Source organism: Peromyscus maniculatus, chromosome 7 (assembly GCF_049852395.1).
Source record: "Peromyscus maniculatus bairdii isolate BWxNUB_F1_BW_parent chromosome 7, HU_Pman_BW_mat_3.1, whole genome shotgun sequence".
NCBI classification, from domain to species: domain Eukaryota; kingdom Metazoa; phylum Chordata; class Mammalia; order Rodentia; family Cricetidae; genus Peromyscus; species Peromyscus maniculatus.
This window is the reverse complement of record NC_134858.1, coordinates 60,011,916-60,033,302: the sequence shown is the minus strand read 5'-3', so window position 1 is coordinate 60,033,302 and position 21,387 is coordinate 60,011,916. Positions and strand designations below refer to the sequence as shown.

Sequence of the window (21,387 nt, the reverse complement as noted above, 5' to 3'; positions counted from 1 at the left end):
GTGTTTTTCTAACAGTATACAACCACTGAAAATGTGGCTGCACTCTGATTGTCAATGAAAGGCCAAGTTTTGTTTGTTTGTTTTCTTTTGGTGCAGTCTGCTGGTGGGAGAAGTTCATGCTGCTGGGCTGCCACACTTATGGCAAACGGGTAGTTCGGTAGAGGAACCATGAGTGGGCCAACCTGCGCCCTCTAGTGCCAGTTTGGATAAATGCAGCTAACGTTGTTTGGTGACATAAAACTGACTGCATAATATGGCATGATGGGACACACCTTTAATCCCAGTACTTGGGAGGCAGAGGCAGGTGGAACTCTATGAGTTCCAGGCCAGCCAGGGCAACATAGTGAGACCCTGTCTCAAAAACAACCCCTTCCCCAAACTGAGATAGTCATTCCTTAGTGTCCATGGGAAATTGGCTCCAGGAACTCCATAGACACCCAAAATCTGCAGCTGCTCAAATTCCTACATAAAAGAGCTCAAGTTGGGGCCTGGCAAGATGCAGTGGTAAGAGTGCTGCACAAGCGTTGGGACCTGGGTAAAACACTGGGCATGGCCATGTGTCCCCGTAACCCTGGTGATGTGCGGGCTGGGAGCAGAGACAGGAGAGTTGCCCAAGCTTGCTGGCTGCTAGCCTAGCTCCAGGTGCAATGAGAAGCTCCGTGTCAACAGAATAAGGTAGAGAGTGAAAGAGCAGGAACCTGATGTCTTCTGTCTTTTCCAGGCATGCACGGGGGCATGCACATCCATAATACATACGCATGTATTCAACGCATTCCCACCCTCACACATGCAAAATGGCTTAGCATTTGCGTAGAACCTATACACATCACCTCATATACTTTAAGTCACCTCTAGGTTACATTAAATTTTATAATTCAATGCAAACAGCTATTTAAATGGTTACTGTAATGTATTATTTAGAGAATATGATAAGAAAATAAACTGGCCGGGCGGTGGTGGCGCATGCCTTTAATCCCAGCACTCGGGAGGCAGAGCCAGGTGGATCTCTGTGAGTTTGAGGCCAGCCTGGGCTACCAAGTGAGTTCCAGGAAAGGCGCAAAGCTACACAGAGAAACCCTGTCTCGAAAAAAACCAAAAAAAAAAAAAAAAAAAAAAGAAAAAAAAGAAAAAAAAAGAAAAAGAAAAAGAAAATAAACATGTTCAGTACAGATACATTTTTATATAATATGTTCAGTCTATAATTTATTGAGATCTGTGGATTCAGAACTCACAGACATGGAGGACCGAGTGTACCAGCCTTGAAATCGTAGGAATCTGCTTTGAAGATGGTGTGGGTTTTATCTGAGTTTATTTGCTCCCTCACATGAGACACTCTCCTTGCCTCTCTTGCCCTGGACTTGGGAAGGATGTAGGGAGTCACAGAATGGATGGTGTTGGCTTTGGAGAAGGGGGCAGGGTGAGGAGGCTGCAGGCCACTGTGCAGGGGTGGAGAGAGAGGGCAGAGGATGGGAAGAGGCAGGCCGAGAAGATGCTGAATTGGCAGTTCCCCCTGGCTTCCCTGAACTGGCCAAATCCAGTTTATTTTCTTTCTTGGGGGTTAGTAACCAGGAGACCTTCTTTCAGCATTTCCACTCCCATGACTCTGTGCCTCTTTACCCATAAAGCATACTGTTTGGCCCCCTGCCTTTCGGAGTTGAGCACCGAGCATATTCTCTGGCTGTAAGGCATGCTCTTGGCTCCAGCCCTGCTGTTGTCTGTGTGCGAGGAGTCACCTGGGCCATCACTCACACACGCTGCCAGTCCTGGCACCTTCCTGCATTGATTCAGAATTAAAAACATAAACAAATAAAAGGAGAGCAGGGAAAAAAGTGACTTGGGAGCCTTAAGGAGCCTTGAGAACTGCGTCTCACATCTGGCTGCGTCTCACATCTGGCTGTATCTCACATCTGGCTGCGGCTCACATCTACACACTGCTCCTGACTCTGCACCAGGTTCTGGCAGCCCCTCTCCCACCTCCCCATGGCTCCTCTTGGGCTGTTCTGTGCCACTTGGGGGCATGAGGTGCTCCCAGCCCCATCGATGAGGACAACTGCCTGGCTTTCTACTCCCCTCTCTGAGCCTCCCACAATCCCCTCTCGCCTGCCTGCCTGCCGTGCCAGAGCCTGCCCAGCGGCTTGGCCTGGGGCCTAAGCCAGCATTTCCCTAGACTATGGTTTCCCCCCTTCTCTCTGGCCCCTCCCTCATGCAGTGGGTGTCATCCTACCCACCGGTTTGCTTCTGTCGTGATTTACCCTCTAACCAGAATGAGTCAGGGTGTGGATTTTTTTATTTGTTCCAAGGGAAAATAGCAGAAGGCATTTCTGTGCTGTGGGGTTGGGAGCCTGCTCTGGGGGCCTGAGTCGGGAACAAAGCAGAGCATATTCCTCAGTGACTTCTACAGTACTAAAGGTCAAGGCTGCCCCCGGCCTGTCACCGAGGAAGGGGGACCAGACTGAAGACTGCAGCCATTCAAGCATCTTTCCCTTGGGGCCTCCCTCTCTTTCCCCAGGGAAGGCCTGTGATAGACCCTCTATGTCACCTCCTCCTTCCTCATCAGGATGCTCGGGGGTTTGCATCCCTGGGCCCTTTTGTTGGATGAAGAGACTGTGGTACAGAAGAGGGCTGTGATGTGTTCGAGTCTCGTGGCTGGGAAGGCAGAGCATTTCATATAGCCTGAGCTGTCCTTGAACTCGCTGTGTAGCCAAGAACGATCTTTTGATCCTTCTGCCTCCACTTCCCGAGTGCAGGGGTTACAGGAGTGAGCCACCATGCCGGGGTTATGCAGGGCTGGGAATTGAACCCGGGGCCTTGTGCATGCTAGGCAAACACCCTGTCCATTGAGCCTGCATCCCCAGCCCCGCTGTGTGACTTTGGAGACTAGATTTTGCTGGCAGGGAGGCAGGCATCCCCAGCTGTCCACCCTCAGCGAGCCCTTGGGTGTAGATGTGGAGAACCCTAGAGCAATACAAGCTTTCTAGTAAAGGGGGGCTGGTGCAGAAAGCCCCAGGAAAGAGACAGTGCCTCGTTCTGAGTGGGCATCAGCCAGGGCATCTTGTGGTCTGGGATCCAGGATGACAGGTGAACTGCCTCTTTGGTACCTCTCACCTAAGTGCTCATTAATTCAGGTGGAGCTGTCCTAGAGGTAGAAGCTGCCTCGAGTTGGCAGCTGGAGATGCGTTTCATCCCTGGCTCTCCCACTACTTGTCATGGGACTCACTTTAGTATCGATCTGCCTCCGGGCCTTGGCTTCCTCGTCTGTGAAGTAACGGGGGTTGGGAGAACCTCTCAGACCAACCTCCGGGTAAGGTGGAGTTGGTACATGGGCACAGCGGCCCTGAAGGCCCCACCCATGGTACTGTGTGGTCCACCTGGGCTTCCTGGGGCTGCTCACAGCCCTGGACCACCCCTACCCCACCTCTGCCTCTGAGGGCTGTGTTCCATGGAAGGCTTCGGCAATGGTGGTCCTGCTTTCAGGATGAGGAGCTGTCTGTCCTGCCTGGTGTCTCCATAGCCCAGATACCATGCCTGATAGGACTCTGGGAGAGAATGGGGAGCGTTCTACCTTTTCCCCTGTCACAGTGATAAAACCCTCTGACCAAAAGCAATTTGGTGAGCAAAGGGTTTATTTGGCTTACACTTCCAGGTCCCAATCCTTTATTGGGGGAAGTCAGGGCAGAGACGTGAAACAGGCACTTGACTGTGCACGGACTAGCTCCTTGTCTGCCTTGCTCTGCTGGCTTTCTTACACAGCCCAGGATCACATGCCTAGGGATGCTGCTGCTCACAGTGGTCTGAGCACTCCCAAATCAATAGTCATCAAGACAGTGCCCCACGGACATGCCCCCAGGCAAATCTGATCCAGGCAATTCTTCAGTTAAGGCTCCCTCTTCCCAGGCGACTCTAGGTTGGGTCAAATTTGTTTGTTTGTTTAGATTTATTATTTTGGTTTATGTAAAGGCTGTATGAGTTTATGTGTACCACACAAGGCAAGTGCCAGTGGGGGTTAGAGGGTGGCAGATCCCCTGGAACTGTGGTTACAGTTGGTTGTGAGCTGCCTGATGTGGGTGCCGGGAACCTGGGTCCTCTGCGAGAGCAGGAAGCGCTCTTAACCACCGAGCCGTCCCTACAGCCCTGCTTGTGCCAAGTTGACAATAAAAACTAAGCAGAAGAGGTTAGTGACCCGTGCCAGACACGTGTCACCTTGTCCTCTCAGGACCACCACATGATGCCATGTTCTGGTGGAGGTGCTGCCGAGAACTGTGGCCATCTGCACCTCGCCATGGGGGAACATTTGCTTCCTAACTTTGCTGGTGTCTGGGTCCCTCTCCTCCCCACCCAATCCCCCTGTAAGACACACAGTCACAGGGCTCTGGAAGCCTCTAACCACACAGCCCAGTTAAACGGTTGCCAGAGCACCCTGATCAGAAGGTGGGCACTTGAGACTGGGTGAGTGAAGCCATCCCACCTGACCCCATTCCCAGAAGCAACCACAGCCATGCCCCAGATGTTCTTTCTCCCAGAGGGAAGTTTCTACTCCCCTAGGGCAGCCTGGACTTAGGAGCCCAAGGCAGCTCCTACAGGGACAGCACCTCACCCGTGTCTCCACCCTCTCGCTGCATGCTGCCCCTCTCTCCATCTTCTTTCTGCCCGGGATCTCCCTTACTTCGACCTTCACCCCTCCTCTGTGTGCACACACACTCCTTCCCACCAGGGCATCTTGGGTGCTTGTTCACCCAGGAGATGTACCAGGCTCTGGGAAGCCCCACCTAGGCACCTGACCTCTCTGTCCTTAAGGGTACAAGTTGAGCCACTGAGCCATTGATGGCTTCCTAGGAAAGGAGGGGGAGAGGTAGCCTCCTCTTGCAGGGTAGCCAGCAACCTCTATCCCATCGCCAGTAGAGATTCGGGTGACGGAGAAGAGAAGAGGGGAGGGGTGGTGGGGGAGGATGAGGGGAAGTGAGGAAGGGGAGAGGAGACTGAGATGGAGGGGGAGAGGAGGAGAGGAGAAGAAGGAAGAGGAGGAAGAAGAGAAGGGATTTGCAGTCGCAATGGAAACAGATCTCTCGATGTGTCTATGAGGATGCTTCCAGAAGGGTTTACCTGAGGAGGGAAGACCTGCCCTGAATGTGGCCTGCACCAGTTCATAGGCTGGCGTTCCAGACTGAATATGAAGTAGAGGGTGAGCTGAGCACCAGCGTTCATCTCTGTCTGCTCCCTGGCTGCAGATGCCATGTGACCGGCTGCCTTCCGTTCCTGCCACCATCCTGCTGGACCATGACGGACTCCCCCTCTCACTGGGAGCCAGAATAATCCCTTCCTCCCTTCGATTGCTTCGCCAGGCATTTTGTCCTAGCACTGAAAATGTAACTAATACACACACCCGGGCAGTTGACTACGGCCTTGTGTCATCAAAGTCCACATAGCCCCAAAAGTGTCTCCTTTAGCAGACTGTTCCGCCTTGCAGAGAGCTGAGGTTTCTCCAGCCAGGGGCAGAGCTTTAAGGACAAGCTGGGACCTTATGGGGCCCAGCTCTCTTTCTTCCCAGCATCAGGAGGCTTCCTGCTCCAAAGGATGCAGGCAGGGACTTCTGCGGGCCGCCACTGGAGCATGGGGACATCAAATGGCCTTAATCACTTCAATGTAAACGCGCTCAAGTCATGTGGATTGAATTTCTCTGAGAATACACAAGGGCTTAGGGAGCAGGGGCAGAGAACACTCAGTCCCGGAGGAATTTGTTTGCGCTTTCTTTTTCGTGTGCCTGTGAGTGTTGTTATTGTTGCTGGGACTGAAGCATGTCAGAAACGGTTCAAGATGCCCACCGCATCCCTGGATGTTCTGCAGAGCCCACTGAGGGTTCTAAGTCAGGCATGGTCGGCAGAGGTGAAGGACTAAGAATAAATAGCACTGGCTACCCCACCCGGCCTGCTCCCCGGGGTCCTCTTAGGCTACGGATGCTCCCTCCACGAGGCTTCAGCGTGATGGCCAGGGCCTCCCTGTGGGTGCCTGCGGTGGGTGGCAGTAGACCCGTTCTTCCCTGGGACACACTGGGCTCTGGGAGTGACATTTTCCACTCTGGTGGTGTCCTCTTGTCTCAGATTCACGGTGTGGTGTAGACAGTGAGCTTTGGAGGTCCATCTCCCTGCTGGAGACTCCCAGGGAGCAAGTTGAGTGACACAGACCCACTGCGTCTGAGCCAGGAGACACAGCCTGCGGGTGTGAGCTCTGTCCAGGGCTGGGTGCGCAGGGGCCCCTCTGCCCTCAGCCACTGTCTTGATTTCAGGCTTCCCTGCCTCCAGCTGCAAGCCACTCGCCTGTCACTTCCCGCTTTGCGGATGATGAAACACATGTACACTTAGAGTACTCGTTAACCTTGCCCAACACGCCATGATGGAGTGGGTGAGTGGGGGGGGGCGTGGTCAGGTCCCTTTTGACACTTCAGTAAACAGAGGTTCGGAAAGGCGGAGTCTCTCCGGGTCTGTCTTGAGCTTAGGGCTTCAAGTCCTCTCTCTTGTCCCTCCTTTGAGGCACCTGCTGGCATATAGCTACCTCCACTCCTGCCACAGAGGCCGTGCATCAGCCGGTGTCCCCTGAGTGACACTGCCACCAGCCTTTGACCCCAAGGTCAACACCCACAGGTCCTGTCTGTCACTAAAACTCCCAAAAAGGTACTGGCGGGAAAAGCGGGGTGAAAGGAAGAGGCAGAGAAGGGACTGTGAGGCTCAGTCATGATGGCCACCTTGCTAAGGTTGAGAATCACCATGGAAACAGCTCCGGGCATGTCTAGGAGGGATTATCTAGATCAGGCAAGGCTCACCCTAAATGTGGGTGGCACCACTCCATAGGCTGCCCTCCCCGCCCCACCCCACCCCTGCCTGCTTTAAATGCATAAAGTGAGCTAACTGCAGCCTCCGTCATCCTGCTTCCTGACTAGATGTGACGGACCAGCGGCCTCTGCTGCCATGGCTCCCCTGCTACGCTGGATTGTGCCTTCAAACCGTGAGCCAAGATAAATGCTTTATTCCTTCCTTAAGGTGCTTTCCTCAGGCATTTTGTCACAGTAACAAGTAACTAATACGGGGAATAATTAAATATGATAACGGATAAGGTTCCTGTCACTGGGGATAGGACCCCCTGAAACGCCCAGGTAGCTATAGTCCACCTCACATGTAACGCAGCTCCCTGAGTCCCCAAGGCTGCTCTCTCTCTCTGTTTCTCTCAGTCAGTAGTGGCTGTAAATAAACTCGGGTCCAGGGGCTCCAGTGGGTGTGGCCATGCCCATTCACCCAGGGCATACAGTCCTTCCCACAAGGCTCTGGGCCATCTTGGATCAGCAAAAGCTCCTATGAAGTCAAGTCCTTCACCTCCTCAGACACATCTCCTTTTCAAAGGCCTCCCAGAGATCCTGGCCAAGGCTCCCTGCCTTTAGAATCTGTCTAAACTCACTCCCTGAGCAAGGTGCTGGGCTCTTTGTTCTCAGGTTGGAGGGATGCGACACTGGTGTCTCATGGGGAACGGGAGTGAGAGATCCCCTTGTTACCCTGGGAGTGATATGTCAAAGGGAAGGCCTAGGGGAGGGAAGGGTCATTCCAGGATAGGAAAGGGCTCCAGAGAGCCATCATGGAAAAATGGAGAAAGTAACCCCACAAAGATGGGTATAAACACTACCAGGTCATTTTTTTTCTTGCATTATTTTTTAAAAAATGATTTGAGTCATTGCCTCCTCAATGGATCTAAGATGTATTCCTGAGTGAAACCATGCTTTTAGCATTCCAACAATGTGCAGAGCATGTGAGCTTATTAACAGATGTTTAGCAAATACTGGTCAAAGTAAGTTCTATCTTAAAAAGGCCATCCAACCTATTTTTTTTTTTTGAGACATGGTTTTATGTACCCCAGGCCTCATTATATAGCCAAGTACAACCTTGAACTTCTGATCCCCCTGCTTCTGCCTCTGTGCTGAGATCACAGGCGTGTGCCACTATAGACTGTTGATGTAGTGCTGGGGGTTGAACCCAGGGTTTTGTGCTTCATCAACTAGCTACATTCCCAGCTCCTCAGCCTAATCCTGTGTGTGTGTGTGTGTGTGTGTGTGTGTGTGTGTGTGTAGAGGCCAGAGGTTGGTGTGTGGTGCTTACCCCTGTTAGTTTCCTGCTGCCTGCTGTTTTCTTTACTCTTTGGAGGCCCGCCATCTGCCTCCCAAATAAATCACATGGAAGTTTATTATTACTTATGAATGCCCGGCCTTAGCTTGACTGGTTTCTAGCCAACTTTCCTTAACTTAAATGATCCCATCTACCTTTTGCCTGTGGGATTTTATCTTTATCCTATATACCTTTCTTTACATCTTACTTCATGGCTGGCCCCCAGCATCCTCCTCTTTCTCTAGCTCCTAGATCTTCTCCTCCCAGATTTCTCCTCCCGTTTATTCTCTCTGTCTGCCAGCCCTGCCTATCCCTAGCTATTGGCCGTTCAGCTCTTTATTAGACCAATCAGGCGTTTTAGACAGGCACAGGAACACAGCTTCACAGAGCTAAACAAATGCAACATAAAAAATGCAACACATCTTTGCATCATAAAACAAATATTCCACAGCACGAACAAATGTAACACATCTTAAAGTAATATTCTACAACAGTGTCTACCTTATTTTTTGAGACAAAGTGTCTCTCTGAACCTGGAGCTCACTGGCTAGGCAAGACCGGCTGACCAATGAGCTCCAGTGATCCTCCTGTCTCCACCTCCCTAGCACTAGGGTTAGGGGTATTTGCCATCATACCCAGTTTTTATGTGGGTGCACTCCACTCTGAGCACCTAGTGAGTGCCAGCCATTAAGACCCGAAGAGTTATGACCCTGCTTGAGAAGAGAAGGTGCCATGAAAAGGGAAACACAGACTTCTGTGAGGACAGCTAATCTAGGGAAAGGGGAAGTGACAGATAAGGTCACACCGCACAGTGTGAAAGAGGGCTTTTGATTTCAGCCGTAAATACTAGGAAGACAGCCATTTTCAGGCACCAGGCAGCAACCAAAGCAGAGCCTGGAAGCTAAAGAATGCCACCACAGCACCCAGCCCGCATCGGCACCCAGCCCGCATTGGCACCTAGCCAGCTTCGGCATCTAGCCCACAGCCACTCCAGTTTCCCCTTTGAGACACTTTCCTATGGAAGCCCAGCGCAAACAAACAGCAAGGCCTTACTGAAGGCAGAGGTTTTGCAAATCTGATGTAAATTACCTTGGACAAGGAGCTTGGACAAACCCTAGGCGGAGAAAATAAAAAGAGAAGCGCCCCGAGACACACTAGGTTCAGACTCCTGACACTAGATACAGGCAGAAGAGTAGCCACAGGAAGCGACACCGTATTCAGAAGACAAATGGCATCTCCTTGGGTGCTGTGAAGTCAGAAGGCCGTGGGATGCCATTTCAAATGGTAGGGCCATCAAAATGGCTCAGTGGGTAAAGGTGCTTGCCGCTAAGCCTGTTGACCGAGGTTCAATCCCGAGAGTCCACACAATGGAAGGAGAGAACCAACTCGTGCAAGTTGTCTTCTGACCTCCACACACTCACCGTGGCACACGGGCACCCACCCCCACACATGCACAATAAAAATAATATAAAATAAATATTAAGATGGTAGAAAAAAACCTACCAAAAAAAAGATACACTTAAAAAAAATCAGAATGAAATAAAGTTATTTCAGACAGATGAACAACCAGCAAGTCCAGCTCCCAAAGTTAAAGACAAGAAACACTAAAGTTGTTGTTTTCTAAAAGAAAATTATCCAAACACAGGCGCAGAATTATATGAGGATTACGAAGAGCCACAGAAGGGTAATTAAGTGAGTAAGGAGATGGGAATACTGGCAGTTTAAAGGCCTTGTGGAGTTTATAAATGTGCAAAGGTAAAAACCTATGACAAAAATGGCGCACGGCATGGGACAGATGGCTGGAATCAATGTTCTTTAGGCAGTGGTGAAAGCATTAATCTAAGGTGGCTCTTGAGCCAGCAAGATGGCTCAGCAGGAAAGGTGACTGCCTGATGTTCTGAGTTCCACCCCTGAAATCCTCATGGTGGAAGGCGAGAACTAACCCCCAATTAAAATCATATCTACGTCCTCCTACAAAGGCGGGTTTTTGGTTCCTTGTCCTCAGACACGTAAGAATCGGAGGCAAAGATGTATGGATTTGCCAAGATCTGGGGTCAGCTTGCTCCTCACAGGCTCTCGATCAACTATCCCACAGAGAAGAAAAAGAAAAAAAAAAGAAAAAGAAAGAAAAAACATATCTAGTTACATAATTATGATATAAAATATTAAGATATAATGATATAGTAGATGCCCTAGGTGACCTGTGATCTTCACATGCATGCCTCAGTGCCCCTCCAAAATAAACAAAGAAAGGAAGGAAGAAATGAAGAAAGAAAGGAATGTAACTGTTAAAATAGACCATAGTAAATCAAGAATGCACATTTTAATCTCTAGGTTGAACCATAAAAGTGAACGAAGGTGTGTGTAAGGCTAGGGAGCAGCTCAGTGGTCCAGAGACCCTGGACCAAGTCTCCTGCACCAGAAACAACAGAACAATATATAACAGGAACAATAGAAAGCAAAAAAGAAAAAGAAGGCCTTGAGACAAGCAGGCATGTCACGTGAAGAGACTATGTTATTAGCTCAACTATGTTATTATGTTAAAAAGCAAAGCTCATCAGGACTATCCAATTAAAAGGTAAGGCTTATCAGAATGGATTAAAAACTCGTGTGTCATTTAGAAGAGGAATGATTGAAATATAAGGACATGGGGCTGGGAACATGGCTCAGTGGTGAAGAGCATGTACTGCTCTTGCAGAGGACCTGAGTTCTGTTCCCAGAATCCATACTGGGTATTTCACAACTGTCTGTAACTGCAGTTGCAGGGGACCCTATACCCTCTTCTGGCCTCTGCAGAAAATTATACTCAAGTGTATATACTCCCACACAGACACACATGCATATACATAATTAAAGATAAAAATAACTCTTCAAAAAAAAAAGTAAGGCTATAGAAAGGCTGAAAGCAAGGGCATGAAAAAGGGCACACCGGAATTTACTAAAAGATGGCCATTGTGCCCACAGTAGTCCAGACAATTACATATCCATACACATAAAAACTGCAATGATTATAATATAAGATATTAAGATAGAACATAAGGTGTATTAGGTGCCATAGTCATCTTTTTTTAATTGATTTTTATTTTATTTTATGTGCATTGGTGTTTTGCCTGTGTGTATGTCTGTATGAGGACCCCCTGGAACTGGAGTTACAGACAGTTGTGAGCTGCCATGTGGGTGCTGGGGATTGAACCCGGGTCCTCTGGAAGAGCAGTCAGTGCTCCTAACTGATAAGCCATCTCTCCAGCCCTGCCATAGTTATCTTTAACTGTCAGTTTGGCACCATCTAAAATCCCCTGGGAGGGGAGTCTCAACAGAAGCATTGCCAGATCACACTGACCGACCTGTGGCCACAACTTGGGACTTGTCTTGATTGTTAATTGATGTAGGAGGGCCCAGTTCACTGTGAGCGGCACCATTCCCTAGGCTGGTGGTTCTCAGCTGTATGAGGAAGCTAACTTTAAGCCTAAGATAGTCGCCAAGCATCATTGAAGCAGGATTACCCCATGGTTTCTGCTGTACTTGCTTGGCTGTGACTGAGTTCCAGTTGGAGGTGGTGCTGTATGGACTAGTAAGCAGTCCTGCCTTCTGGTTCCTGCCCTGACTCCTCTGAGCGACCGTGACCCGGAAGCATAGCTGATAAACTCTTTCCTCCCCAGGTTGCTTCTGGTTAGAGTATTTTATCACAGCAACAGAGTGGAAATAGAATATTAGGCTATAATGCTAAATTGGTACACCTAATAACAATTTATATAATTAACAATTATATTATTAACACCTAATTAACAATTACAAGATATATAAAGCAAAGGTGATGGAACTAAATGATGAATTCCAAATGATCTCTGGAGACTTTATTACATCTCTTTCAGAAACTGATAGAACAAGCAGACTAAAATACTCTCCCACCCTCCAAAAAACCCTCCAGACTGAAAACAGTGAAGTTGTAGACATTTGAACAGCCACGTTGATATAACTGACATGCAGAAAAACACCTAATAAAAAACAGAACAGACTGATTAAGAATTAAGAACCTGGGAATTTACTAAAATAGACCATATCTTGATTTATACAATGTGAGGCTAGAAAGATGACTCAGTCGTTAAGAGTACTAGCTGTTCTCCCAGAAGACCTGGGTTCAATTCCCAGCACCTACATGGCAGCTCACAACTGTCTATAACTCCAGTGCCAGGCAAAACATCAATATACATGAAAAATAAATAAATCTTAAAAAACCCTCAAAACCCCAAATTGATCCTTATAAAATTTTAATGAATTTGGTACACCTATAGCAAGACACATTGTAACTAAGGGAGACAGCATTAATTACCATGGAGAAGCATGAAAATGAGAACATGCTATAGGACTTAAAGACATTGAAAATATAAGCAGGAGGCCTGTGGTTCATATTTTGTCAGTGACACTTGAATGAAATGGGCAGATCTCTGGAGAAACACTGTCAACACTAACACCAGCAAATGGGAATCTGCAGGGCCTATTATCTCCAGAAAGTTGGATCTCAACTTAAAATCTGGCCCCAGTAATGTGCAGAGAGACTTTGGAGCACTCAGTCCTGAATGGGATGTCTTCATCAAACCCTGCCCCACAAGCCGGAGTGGGGGGTCCTACTCAGAAAGAGAAGGTGAAAAGATTGTAAGAGGCAGAGGTGGCAGATGACTCCAGGCAAAGTCTTCCAGGTATAACCAGACTGAGCACACATGCTCTCACAGAAACTGTGACAGCACCCACGGGACCCACACAGGCTCACACTGGACAGAATCCCAGCACGGAAGAGGGGAAGTGGACGCAAAGCCCCATCTCTAATCAAGGAGTTATTTACACTTGACACCAGCTGGGAAAGGGAAAGTCAGTTTTCTCCAATGGAGTATCTCTGGGTTTATTAACAACACTCCAGGGTAGGCTCCACACCCAGAAATACTTGGCCAATATGAAACAAATTTTGTGGGTTTTGTGTGTGTGCTTTTTGTTTTGGCATTTTTTTTTGTCTTATTGGCTTTTTGTTTGTTTTGATTTTTTTAAGAGAGAGAGAAAGAGAGAGAGAATGAATGAATGAATGAATGAATGAACGAACATGAATTTAGGTGGGTAGGAAGGTGGAGAGGGTCTGGGAAGAGTTGGGGGAGGGGAAATCATGACTAAAATGTATTATATGAAAAAAAAATTTTATTAAAAAGAATGGAAGTCTATCCACAAAGAAAACCCCAAATGTCACCCTGGAGGACTTCTGAGTATCCATGGGGCAGAAGTGAGGACATTTTCATCATAGTTCTGGAGCCGGAATAACGGAGATGGCGTATAATATATGATGGACAGTACAGACAAGAAAGTGAACAAGCCAATCTACTTCACGAGACAGAGCAGAAACAAACTTTCTAAAGACAGCTGGGAAGTCTTGGAGTGAACAAATTGAGTGTTAGCCCAACAGTGCAAGTTTTAATTCAAATTACAAAAAAAGAAAAGAATAAAAAGGAAAAAAAGAAGGAAAAGACAAAGACCAAATCAAAAAACCCCAAGTTAAAAAACCTCAGCCCATCAGCAAAATACTAACAGAATATGGAAAAATTGTCTCAATTCTTACAAGGAAAGTGCCTGATCAAATTGAATACTTACTTGCTGAAAATGTTTTAAAAACAAAAACAAAAAAGCAACCAGTGTCAGGGAGCTAGGAATACAGCTTCAGTTGGTAGAGTGCTTGCCTAGCACACATGAAATCCTAGGTTTGATTTCCAGCACCACATAAACCAGGCCTGGTGGGATGTGCCTGTAATCCCAGCACTCAAGAAGTGGAGGCAGGAGGACCAGGCCATCCTTGCGTATAACCAGTTTGAGGCCAGCCTGGGCTACATGAGACCCTGTCTAAAAAACAAGCAAACTGGGACTAGATGAACATTTCTTTAACCTGGTGGTATCTACAATCAACAAACAAATAAACCACAGCCACCAACTTAGTTCCTTATACGATATTCAAAACTTCCTCCACGAAAAACAAACTAGGAATGTTCGGTGTCACCTCTTCTAATCAACCTTGAACTGACGGCTCCAGCCACCACGACAAGACAGAAAATAAACAGAGGAGTAAGGATTGGAAAGAAGAAACAAAGTGTGAGATGATGGGACCAAATGCTTAGAAAACCCAAAAGAGCCACAGGCGAGGACAGGGTGAGATGCTAGGTGGGTGAAGATGCTTGCTGAGCAAGCCTGGCAGCTCGAGTTAGACTTGACCAGAAACTTCATTAAGTACGATGTCAGGGTGTCCACCAACTTTATGAACAGTTGTTCAATACTGCTAGTAAACAGAAAAGCTAACTACTCAATCTACAACGCACCAGCACTATGTGCAGTTGGAATGCCTAAAATTCAGATAATAATACCCATGGTAGTGAGGATGTGGGATGACTGGGACGCTCTTATTTTACTAGAGAGTTTGAATAGTAAACCACTTGGGTGGGGGCGAGAAAATGCTTGGCAGATCCCCCTGACGTCAACCATATACCTACCCTTTATCTCTAACCATGTGTGCCCGGCAAAAAGGATGACAGATGTTCACCAAAGGACGTGCCTAGCAGCAAAAGGACCGAAGCAATGGCCCCACTAGAGCAGCGCAAATCAGAAACAGTTCCAGTATCCATCAGTATCAAAATAAACCAAGAGTGACATAGTGATACAATGGAATTCCACAAGCAATGAAAAGGCACGAGGTGAAATACTCAGGACGATGTGGTAAACCTCAAAGACGGTGCTGAATTTAAAAGACCAGGTAGAAACGAGTGCCTGTAGAATCACACACACACACACACACACACACACACACACACACACACACACACACACAACCTGGCTTAATAAGCCTATGGTGACAGGAGTCAGATCATGGCTATCTGGAGCGGCGCTGACTGGGGAGGGGTGCAAAAGAGCCTTTGGGTACTTGTGTGGTCTACGTCTGTATTGGAAGCTGATTGTTTATGCAGATGTATGGGAAAGTTCAATGGGCTGGTACACCCAAGATAATCACACCAGTATGAAAGCTAGACCTAAACGGAAAGATAAAAAATAAGACAAAGAAAAAGAAATGAGGATGTAGGGAGTGAGAAGAGGGGGAGGAAGAAGAGGAGGAGGAAGGGAGGACTGGGAGGAGGAAGAGGAAGGAGTAGGAAGAAATGGTGGAGGAGAAAGAGGAGGAAGAGAAGGAGGGAAATGAGAAGAGGAGGAGGAAGAGGCAGCAGTGGAGGGGGAGGAGGGAAGAGGGAGAGGAGGGTTGTCTGGTTGGGAGGCGGGGTGCAGGAGAGGGCATCACAGGAGGGTGGAGGGTCTACAGGAAGGTCTAGAGAACTGACCAGTGAATGGTGCCATTTGGAGAGAGTGCTGAGCAGAAGGGGAGGGGAGGGGAAAGGTCAGAGGTGGGAGGCCAGGCAGGGGTCAGAGTGGGAAGAGGAAGGTGTGAGGCATCTGTGGCCAGCATTCACTGGGGAGGTCTGAGAGTACTGAAAAGTGTTAAGTGTTCCCCTTCTATCTGCCGAGTGCCTGCCAGGGAGAGGAACGGAGTTGAACTGTGAAGGGGACCCCCCCCCCCATTTCACATATGAGATGATGAAGAGCCCATAACATTGGATGGTCAAGGTCTCAGGTGCACAGCCTACCAGATTTCGACCTGCTGGGATGAAGAGTCAATTCACAGAATCGGGGAGCCTGGGAGAGTCAGGGGTAGGAAGGAGAGCACTGGCTATCAACAGCCCTGGGTTGGGGGGGGGTGTCCCCAGCTCTCACTCACCACTTCTTGCCACTGATGTCATGCTGCTGGACTGTGTAGCCAAAGAAGGCAGCACTGGGACCGGCAATAACCCGGGGATTCCTGGTATCCATGTTGAAGGTGTCTGTGAATCCTGAGTGGGAGCAGAGAAGAGAAACGGGTGAGTCTGGGGGGTGCAGGCATTGCCCAGGGGTGTGTCTGGGCCTTCTGGCTGCTCTGTCTGTCTCGGAGAGACTGGGCTGTGAAGCCTCTGTCTTTGAGGAGCCCCTGTGTGCGGTGATTGACCATTCTACACGGAAGGATCCAGAGTCTGATGGGAAATGGCCTCAATGCAGGAGGCCAAGTTTAAATGGAGGACCAGTTCTTTCATGGCGGTAGGTGCCTTAGAGCTTGGAGTCAAGGTCTTGCTTGTGCATAGTGGTGGACTGAACAGTAGAGACCAGGATGCTAGCAACACCCATGACGTTTACGCTGAGCACCTAGATTTCACACCAGTCCTGTGAGATAGAAGTCATACACCTCTGTGAGGTTAACCTGTGGGAATCTGCTCAGCAGGTGAGCTGGGATGAGATCAGAGAGCTTGGGAGCTGAGACAGGGTCACCCTTTTTAGGGGCCAGACTTGGAGGGCTGAGGAATGAGGTTATTCGCAGAGAAGGGGGTCTCCCTCTCCCTCAGGTCTCACCCTAGGGTCAGAGCACAGTGTCCTTCGTGGAGTTCTATCTAGAACTGGCTGGGCCTCCCTCTTACCCTCCAGTCTCCCAGGGGAAGAGGAATAAAGTCTGGCCACAGAACAGAGACATTTGCGTTACCAGAATCCAGTTACTGCATGCTTCTACTCAACCAAACTAACCAGAGGGTGGATTTCCTAAAGACAGTGTTGAGCCTGTCCCTCTGACCTTGGCTCTCACCAATCTCTGGTTTTTCTGAAATCCATGGCTTTCTCTGTTGGTGATGGGGGTGGGGTGGGTATAACCCTTCTCAGGGATTGTTGACCTCAGATATAAACAAAACCAAAACAAAACAGAAAAGTTGTTTTTGATGGGAATCAGTAGGCTGGCTGCAGAGATGCCAGGAGGCTGGCTGAGCCATGTGCCACTCTTCTGCCCCAATTCGGGTGACAGAGGGTGAATCCACAGTTCCTTGACAGCTCTCACTCTGTGGCTGATGGCAGCCCTGCTCTGTCTCAGATTCTTATTTGGCTTTTGAAAATGACCAGTTGGTCCCACGAGACCAGAGCTGCAGACCTGAACATCAGCGGGAGCTCAGTTCTCAAACTCAGCTGGTGAAGGCTCCCGTGGAGTCACTGCTTACCACCAGGTCTCCAGGGCTGAGGGATATGGCCCAGTGTGACCGTGGCTACTGTCAACCCAGTGTTCCATGGTAGCTTACGGCATGTGTGTTGAGTGTCCACACTGTGATGGTCTATCCCCACCATCTCCCCTCACTCTCCCAAAGAGCTTCCCAGGGATCTTAGGGGAGAGCAACCACCATCTCCTGTAAGAGCCAAGGGACTGGCTCAGTAAAGCGCTTGCTTCACTAAGGTTCAACAGCAGAGGCTGATGTTGACAGTGAGGGCAAGGGGCGGTTCCTACTCCTCATGGCAGACCTAAGCCTCTTCGGCAGAACACAGGGATTCTTGGGAAGCACTTTGTGGGCTGTTCTTACCAGGTTTAAGACCCTGGTTCCAAGTGAGCAAAGTCAGCACAGAGAGGGTGAGACTTCCCCCAAGTTACCAGCCTTTCTGCATGCCCCTCTTTATTCTTTATGTATGTGTGTGTGAATGTGCATATACATGTGTGTCTCAGTGCATACATGTACATAGGTGTGAGTGCATGTGGGGGCCATATGTTGTTTCTCAGTTGCCTTCTACCTTTGAGGCAGAGTCTCTTCTTGGCTTGAAATGTCACCAGGGAGGTTAGGGAAGCTGGCCAGTGAGCTCTGTGCATCACCCTGTCTCTATCTCCCGTACTCACTATTGCTGGGATTACAAACACACACCACTGCCACATCTGGCTCTTTACATGGCTTCTGGGGATTCGAGCTCAGGTCCTCATGCTTGTGAGGCAAATACTTTACCCATGGAGCCAGCTCCCCAGTTTATTCTCTGCCACTTCCTCAGGGTGACTTTCTCTGCAGATCTTCACTCTGGAAGAATGTCTGCTTGGTGTCTATTCTGGGGAGTAGGAATTCTTGCCTAGATAAGACGCAAGGTCGTCAGGGTCCTCAGCCATGCTGAGTGGGCCAACAAAGTTGTTTGTAAGTCAGTGGAGTCTGACGTGTGGATAGGGTGGGGCGGGCCATCTGAGTTCTAATCTCAGCTTTGTCATAATTTGGCTGTGTGTCCGTGGAGACTATTTCTGCTGCTCTGTGCCCCAGGTTCCCCGGCATGAGAAGATTCAATCCCACATCGTAGGTATGCTCCCACACATGTTAGTGGTTCTCTGGGGGCACACACACAGCTGACTTCCAGCTGTCAGCGAGCGGGCATCTGCCTCGGATCTCTGCAAACAATTGGAGACCAGACAGCGGGAAGAATGCAAGCTCATCTGAGTGTTGGCTGAACACAACTGGGAAGGGAAATCTCCAGGCAAAAATGATAATATTTTGCATTCCCAAGCCAAGGGGAAGAATTAAGGAGAACCGTCAGTTCATATTTTGCACTATTCAGGCTTGGCTCTCCCTCCGCTTGTTGGTGCCGCGGAGACTTGGCGACAGGCTGGAGCTTCTGGACACATTAGACATCAGAAAGATGGAGGCCTTGGTGGGTGACCAGGACGTGTGGTCATCCTTCTGTGTAAAACCCAGCCTCACCCCCAGAGCTGGGTGGTGCTACTAAAACCTCAATGAGTTCTAGAGCAAGAGAACATGCGTGGCATCACTGTCATGGTCCATACTGAAGGCCACCCAGAGAGGACCTCGGATCACCTTGGAGACAAATCTCTGGACGTAAGGGATTATCTAGGTTACGATAATTGAGGTGGGAAGAGCCACTCTAACTATGGGCGGCACCATCCCCTAGGCTGGCATTCTGAACCACGGGGGAAGGAGAAAGTGAGATGAGGGCCAGCGTTCCTTGCACTCTGCCTCCCGACTGTGGGTGTAACATGACAGGCTGCTTCAGGCTCCCGCCACCATGATGGGGCTGTACCCTCACACTGTTGAGCTAGAATAAATCCTCCCTTTCTCAAGGTGCTTTCCTTGAGTATTTCATTGTAGCAACACCATCAATATTACACAATCCCCACCCAAGAACTCTCAACATTCCAGCGCTGCCCACTACGACCCCTCGGGGCACAGGGGTGTGGTGCCGGAGTGGCCAAGGAGTCCCTTCCCTGGCATCTCCTAGGCCTGTGAGCACCTCCCGAGGGCAGGGCACAGTGATGACTGTAGAGCAAGAGCCGAGGTCAAAGGCCCAGGAGTGGGCTGCTCCCTGTGAGCCAGCTCGTGACAGGGCTCTGAGAAGGGAGCATGGGCACCGAATGGGTCCTTCTTCAGAGCTGACGCGGCGATGGACAAACCTAGGCTGGGTGTTAGGAGACCTGGTCTCTTCCTGCTTCCACTGCTTCTTGGCTGTGTGGTCTTGAAGAAGGTATTAGCTCTCTCTGGGCACCGGTCTCCCGGCAGACTAACCATGACCAGTCCCGATGTCCTGAGTCTGTGTGCTCCTCAGAGAGGAGGAGCTTTCAGACCAGCCCTGGGAGCACTCCATGACAGACAGGTGGCTTTTCCCCGGGGTCTCCAAACGTGTTCCTTTCCTTCATGCTAGCGCAAGTGTCCCTCAGCTTTAGGGTTCCTGTGAAGGTGAACTGCACCCCCATCTCTCTGAGTGGCTCGGCACCTAGCCTAGCCTACCTGCTGTTATAGTCGGGGGTACAAGGGGATGAGGTAGGGAGGGTGATGGCTTCGTGACAGCGGGTCCCATCTTACCACAGGCCTTCTGCCCTCGAGAGTAAACTTGCCCCCACCCGAGTCTTCTCAGAGAGAGACTTAGCCCGTTTCTTCTTAGAAAGCCCACTTCAGCCAACTCAGCAGCATCACTTCTGTAGCCAAGAATGCCCTTCAGGACCCCTGCCTCTGCTAAGCTGTAAATTAGCCTGGCCTTCTCCTTTGAAGGCGACACCATGGGGTCCATCTAACTTTATATTTATTCTTCCATCCATTGGTATCAGTGGCCAACCATCACACATCTTTCTTCCTCCCCTGCTTGTCCCCTCCATTCTCCTCTTCCTCCTCTTCCCCCTCCTCCCCGTTCTCCTCCTCCTCTCCCCCTTTCTCCCGCTGAGAAGCAGGGCAGAGCTGTTTCTATGGGCAGGGCTTGCATAGGCTTCCCTTCCCCGGGCAGGTACGGAATATCATGCTCTAATAGATAGCGGGCTATGTGCGCTTGTGTGAGCACAGTCAAGGGACCGGAACAAGATGGGGACATGCTACACAGAGGAAGAAATGACTTCTTTCTGGGAAAGGGGTGGAGCTTCAGGGAGGGGGTGTCTGAGTGGGTGTTGGGGGTGGTCAGGGAAGGGAGGAAGAGGGGGTTAATCTGAGGGGGGAGGCTTCCTCGGAAAGGCGTCGCCTCTCTACACCTTGTGTGAGCACACCCCTGGCTCTAGAGGAGCCTCACAGGGACATTATCTCATTTGGGAAGCAGCAGGTCCCCAGGCTACACCCTCCGCCATTTCTGGCAGACAGCAGCTCCGAGCGTGCCAGCCGGGAGAAGCAAAGCCTGGTCCCTGGAAGACTGAGGCCGCAGTGGCATCTCCCCTGGCTCTCTATGGACCTGTCGATATATGAGATCCAACATGTGGAAAAAGACACAGTGCTTGAACATTCCCTCTCAGGAACAGTGAGAGGGCCGGGCATCCTCACTCCGGAGTTGATAGGGCCCACTTTGAGGTCTGGAACACTCTGAGGGCCTGACAAGCACCGGAAGTAGTGAAGTGTGAGCACACCCAGAGGGCCTCACCCGGCCCATCCACTTCAGGAAGTTTCTGAGAAGCATCACAAGAGGGTTCCTTTCTCTGTCATCCCCCCGACCCTAACCCCCAGCCAATGAGGCCCCCCATCTTGGGCTAAGCCTGCTGTGGCTAGCCCACCTCTCTCCTTCCTCAGTTTCCCACCTGAGCAAAGGTTTACCTCCAGTCTGTCCATTCTCTTAGGGACAGAGTCTGTGCTAGAGCAACTGCTTGCTATCGTTAGCATGCTCTGCCTCAGCTCTCCAAAGCGCTTGCAGATCTTCTCGAGGAAGAACTTTCTGGATGGGAAACAGCCAGGTGGGGGCTGGGCAGCCCGTGTGGTACTGGGGTATCTTCACCCGGGCTATCGAGAAGGGGTGTTTGCAGGCCAGGTGGTACACCCACTGAAACAGAGATGCAGGGAGGAGCATGCAGAGAGACAGAAGAGAGGAAGGAGGAAGCACCAGGGAGAATCACGGTGGCCTTTTCCGTTTCGGGTAAATCGGGAGTTTGCCAACGTGCTAGTTA

General features: G+C 49.8%; 1 protein-coding gene and 1 non-coding gene across 2 annotated transcripts in view; one reads left to right on the top strand and one right to left on the bottom strand.

The window, feature by feature from the left end:
- Itga11 (integrin subunit alpha 11) overlaps positions 1 to 21,387 on the bottom strand; it is a 107,950-nt gene that overhangs the window by 72,297 nt on the left and 14,266 nt on the right. Inside the window, exon 2 of the mRNA XM_006971452.4 lies at positions 15,931 to 16,042. Coding sequence (XP_006971514.1) covers positions 15,931 to 16,042 — 112 coding nt within the window. The remainder of the gene's footprint in view (positions 1 to 15,930; positions 16,043 to 21,387) is intronic.
- LOC121831235 (small nucleolar RNA SNORA38) lies at positions 10,108 to 10,238 on the top strand. The gene has a single exon (XR_006074611.1). It is a non-coding gene; the product is annotated as a small nucleolar RNA SNORA38 (small nucleolar RNA).